At 27.3% G+C, this 5,026-nt stretch overlaps 1 protein-coding gene across 1 annotated transcript; it reads left to right on the top strand.

Moving 5' to 3' along the window:
• The first annotated feature begins 352 nt into the window (after nt 1–352).
• Nucleotides 353–2,802, top strand: LOC108748319. The gene is made up of 4 exons (XM_018486378.1): nt 353–493; nt 1,036–1,390; nt 1,950–2,318; nt 2,501–2,802. The coding sequence occupies exons 1-4, from the start codon at nt 353–355 to the stop codon at nt 2,800–2,802; spliced, it is 1,167 nt and encodes a 388-aa protein (XP_018341880.1).
• Nucleotides 2,803–5,026: the final 2,224 nt, after the last annotated feature.

Here is a 5,026-nt window from a genome sequence, read left to right on the forward strand (position 1 = left end):
TATTTTTATTGAGTTGCATTGATACAATAAATATGTATAAAATTATTACTTGGCACAATAAAATTAATAACTTCATCAAATGTTATCTTAGTGCTAGAAATGACCATAAAAATAGAAATGTAAAAACATGTAAAGACATGATGTACATCAATCTCTTCACTCACTTTGTTCGTAAAAGAAGTGTTTCTACGTAAATTAATAAAATAGTTCATTAACATAATAAGTTAATATAGCACTGATAATTTTTAATAAGAATTAAACTGATAAATTGATGGTAATTTGGTAAAATTTAATTTGTAACAATTGAACGAAGTAGTTTCGAATAAGCTATCATTCGAGTCCTTCTGCCAGAATGATGGATAAACGTTGGAACGATGACATCGCTTACGTTTTCTCCACTCATAGACTATTCCTAAAAGGATACGATTTGTGGCCATTACAGAAGCAGACAGTATTCACGAAGATTCAATGGGATTTCTGCTTGATTGTACAGGTACATTAACAGTGTAAGAGATGGTAGTACAACATATATTAAAAGAATATTATGGAAAAATCTAAAAATTTGTAAAGTAGTTTGACTCACCCGAACTGTAATTATGCGAACATTTCCGTTAATTATTTTTCTTTGTATTGCGGTTTTTTATATATGTTAATGGCTGAAGAGGGCTCAATCCGGTAGCCGAAACTTATAATTATTATTTTTAGTTGTTTTTATTATTTTTTGTATTTTTAATCAATTTGTTCCTTCATATGTATGACTTTTATAGAGAAATGCGTTGACTCTTACTTTGCTCTTGTTTTTATTGTTATTTAAAGTAGTTTGAGAAGAAATTTTTTTTCTAAATATTCAATGATAATTTTAAGTACATATTTAATTCCTTCTTTAAACATTTTATTGCTTTAGAATTTTATTTTTAAATTTTTTAAATTAAAAATTTTATTTATCTGTTAGGCAAGTTTATGCTTACGATAAAAATAAAATAATTTATTGCAAATTACTCCTTTATATTTACTTAGATACTAATTATTATTTAGCTTATGATATTACCTTGTCTGACGACGGAGATCCTTTGGAGCAGCCAGGACGCTAGGTCAAATATAGAAAGTATAACATTCTTTGCGTCTACGTCGACTGGACTTACAAAAAACCTTTGTCTTATTGTCAGTCAAAAGAGGCTGAGTGTGAACATTAACGCTGCTATTAATGATTGGTTATCTGTTAAAGATAATATTGAAACTAGAAAAATTATAAAGAAGTATGCAGTTCAAGGCAAAATACTCACCTTTACATTATTATACTCGTTATATGTGTGCCTTGGCATGTATATAGCAGTCGTCATATTCATTAATCTGAAACAGATATTCTTCACAGACCTGAATTTAGTGAATGGTAAAATTGTATTTATTGTGTGGTTTATAGTAAAATACATTCTTGTTTGTGTTAAAACTGTCCTTGTTAAAATTTTGAACACATTCCAGTGTTAATTTTACATGATGTTATTGTGAGCTTTGAATATTTATGTTAAATTAACTTTAGAGTTAAAATAATACAATTTATGAAAAAATAATCAATCAACATAAAAATAATTTATTTTAAAACATAAATTCTATGATAAATGAATAAAACATGTTAACTTAACATTTTATGATGTTAATGTTATTGGAGTATGCTTCCACAATTTTCTTAGAAATTGCATTAATGTTACATTTTATGTGTTAATATTTGCATAATATTTGTGTTGCTTTCTAACACATTTATTTTATGTTTAACACAAAAATTTAGATAGGCCGTTTAAGATACATAAATGTATTAATTAAATTTAAATTTAATTTAAATTTAAATTTGATAAAAATTGTTCAAGTATAATATATATCTTTTTTAACTTAGTTTTGTAATATAATTGTAAACTAAATTATATTCTAATATTTTTTATTTTTGTTATGTGCAGTTAATACGACAAATTGGTTACTTCTGATTCCATCTGGTCCATTGAGTCACTTGATTACTGGTCCACAGTATGCAATAATCCTGACAATCCAAATTGTTCAATCATGCGTATTATCTTTCTTATTATTTACCGTAGATAATTTCTTCTTCAACGTCACAATACATCTCACCGGTCAACTCGAGGTGCTTAAAAACAACTTTAAGACATTTACGAACGAGCTGAATACCGAAGCAAATTATCGAAAGAAATTCATTAGCTTGATTAACAGGCACAGCTTGTTAATAGAGTTGTATCAAAATTTGGAAGATACTTTTCATTTTCTTATATTATATCAAGTTGTGATATTGACGATTTTGCTTGCATTAACAGGTAATGTATATCAAAGATTTTATTCCGCATTTATATTTATATAACATCTACATACATATTTGTATAAAAATTGAAGAAATTTATATTTAATTTATCACATTTAATTTAATAGTCACACGGTTCACAACTTGAACATGTTCGTACATGTTTGTACTCTTTTAAAATAAAATGCTTATTTTTAGGATTGCGTTTAAATATTTGCATAAACGAGAAAAATCATGTTGATGCAAAGAGTGTTTTTGTCTTGAACTATTTAATAATGCAATCGTTAGTATACACCTATGGTAGTGAATTCTTGCAAAAGGAAAGCGAAGACATATTCTATACATTGTACACAACTTCCTGGTTCATGCTTCCTTCAGCATTGATGAAAGATCTACATTTCGTGATGATGAGATCGAGTATTCCGTTTCGCTTAACTGGCGGAAAATTTTTTTATGTTAATCGCGAGACGATGATATACGTCCTTAAGACAGTGGTCTGATATGTTTCAATTTTAAGAAGAGCGTTTAAAAATTAATGTTAATCAGCAGCACTCATGTGCGTGCATGCGTCGTGTGTATGTGCGTACGCGTAAATTTTTTGAGATCTTATTATGAAAACTGATACTATATAATATACATATATAAGCAAATATGCTGCATAAAAAAGTATTTTGAAACATACATTTAGACTTTTACACTATAAAATAAAAAGCCAATTGTGTGATTAAATTAAATTATTCAATCTTTGTGTAACTTATTAATTGATGGAAGAATTTAACCGAATTTGACGAGACATCATTTCGTGATTTATACGCAATTTACATTAAAATACATTGTTTAACCCTTTAAGTACCATAGATGTCAAGCAAATAGCCTACTGTGCGTTAAGGATAATTTTTATACTGGCCATTTTTATACTGTTCGTTTATTTACTAAACTACTTATGTACCAAATTTTTAGCTAGTTGAGCGAAATCGATCTTTTCGTGTAGTTATGTATAACTTTTTTTTATAAAAACATACGATTTTATATGACGTTGTCGCATTGTTTCGAAATTATTTTGTTCATTGTTTCTTTCAATTAGACTTAGCCTTTTTTCAACTTCTTTATAGTATCTTTTTATTTTCAGAACAATTTGTCCAATTCAATATTCTCATTTTGCAGCAGATTTTTCTTTATACAAATATTATTGTTTTCTATACCTCCACAAAAGATTTTACATTAGTATAATTTATGTAATTATTCAAAAGCTCAATAGTATATTTTCATAAATACTGTCTTCGTCTGTAATAACTACAAATTAGGCAATAGAAAGTTACTTTTTAAAAATAACAAGTTACACTTACTCGTTACCGAGTAGAAAAAGGAATAAGTAATCGTTTTAAAAGTAATTTGTTACAGTTACCGTTACTTAAAAAAGTAACTTTTCATTACTTTTCTATTACTTTTTTAAAATTAGTCTAAAAATGTACTTTTGCAATAATTTTGTTGAAATGTTAATAAAAGCAATATACAATAATGACATTAACTTTATTTTTTAGTTTTTTTCTTAAAAACATAATTTTATAGTTCCAAAACCTATAAAATATGGTGCAACTGAGATATTTATCCGGTATATCACGTACATAGAAACGTAAAATAATTCAAATCAAACCGTGTCCAATCGTGTGTTAGGTAAGGATAAGTAACTGTAAAATTCGTTACCAAAAAAATATATCTACATTATTGTAATAGTTATAAAAAAAAGTAACGTAATTACCAGTAAAGGTTCCCAAAAAAGTAACTTGTAACCATACGATTTGCAGGGAATGGAAGTGACTCGTTACAAGTAACGAGTCACTTCCATTTCCTGCAAATAGTATACTCTTAGAAATAGTATATGATTAGAAAACACGTAAACAATGTTATTGTTTCACCCAGTGTTGCCAGGTCTGTTCGAAGTTGTCCTTATATATTGAGATTTTCTTAATATTTTAACCGTAATTTGGATTTTTTTCTCCGTATATTCCTCCGAAAAAGTTTTCCAAAAATTTTTTGTAGTCCTAAAAAATCGGTGGAAAGAAGATGGTGGAAAGAATTTAAGAGAGAGTCCCCAACCTGTGGTTACAATAGTTCCACCGGTTATCCATCATTCTGGCGAGCGGAACAACTTGAACAATACCTCTATTGAAACTACTTCATTCAGTTGTTACAAACTAAATTTTGCTAAATTACTATAGATGTACGATCATTCTTATCGGATATTATTGTAAATTATTGATAGTACCATACTGCAATATTATCTTATTATAAGTTCACCGAATAAATTTTCGCAGAAACTGTCTTGTCAAAGTGCGAAAAGCAACTATAACATATATGTATATGTCTTTATACTCGTATTTAGTCATTTCTACCACACAAACAACATTCAGTGAAGTACATCTGGTGAAATTATTAATTTTATTTCTTTAATAATGATTTTGTGTATCTATTCCTTTTGTCACGACAAATACAACTCAATAAAATCTATATAGAATAATATGGAACTATACATATAGAATGTGGATACATTATAAATCTTTCTAAATTTTTATTTACATTATTAGACTTCAACATTGTTTTATATATCTTCGTAATAATTTTCTTTTATATTGAGCCAAAACATTATAATCACTTACGTAATATTATATTGATCTTACATGTGCTATCAAAATCGCTCTTATTTATAAGAGCTTACTACAAGAC

The sequence above is a fragment of the Trachymyrmex septentrionalis genome, unplaced genomic scaffold (assembly GCF_001594115.1).
Source record: "Trachymyrmex septentrionalis isolate Tsep2-gDNA-1 unplaced genomic scaffold, Tsep1.0 scaffold22, whole genome shotgun sequence".
Lineage (NCBI taxonomy): Eukaryota > Metazoa > Arthropoda > Insecta > Hymenoptera > Formicidae > Trachymyrmex > Trachymyrmex septentrionalis.

What these genes read in the sequence shown, in the direction of transcription:
- LOC108748319 (XM_018486378.1), top strand. Translation starts at nt 353, where the DNA reads ATGATGGATAAACGTTGGAACGATGACATCGCTTACGTTTTCTCCACT. An exon ending in ATTTCTGCTTGATTGTACAG is followed by an intron (nt 494 to 1,035) that starts GTACATTAACAG and finishes ATTATTATTTAG; the next exon opens with CTTATGATATTACCTTGTCT. An exon ending in GATTTTGCTTGCATTAACAG is followed by an intron (nt 2,319 to 2,500) that starts GTAATGTATATC and finishes GCTTATTTTTAG; the next exon opens with GATTGCGTTTAAATATTTGC.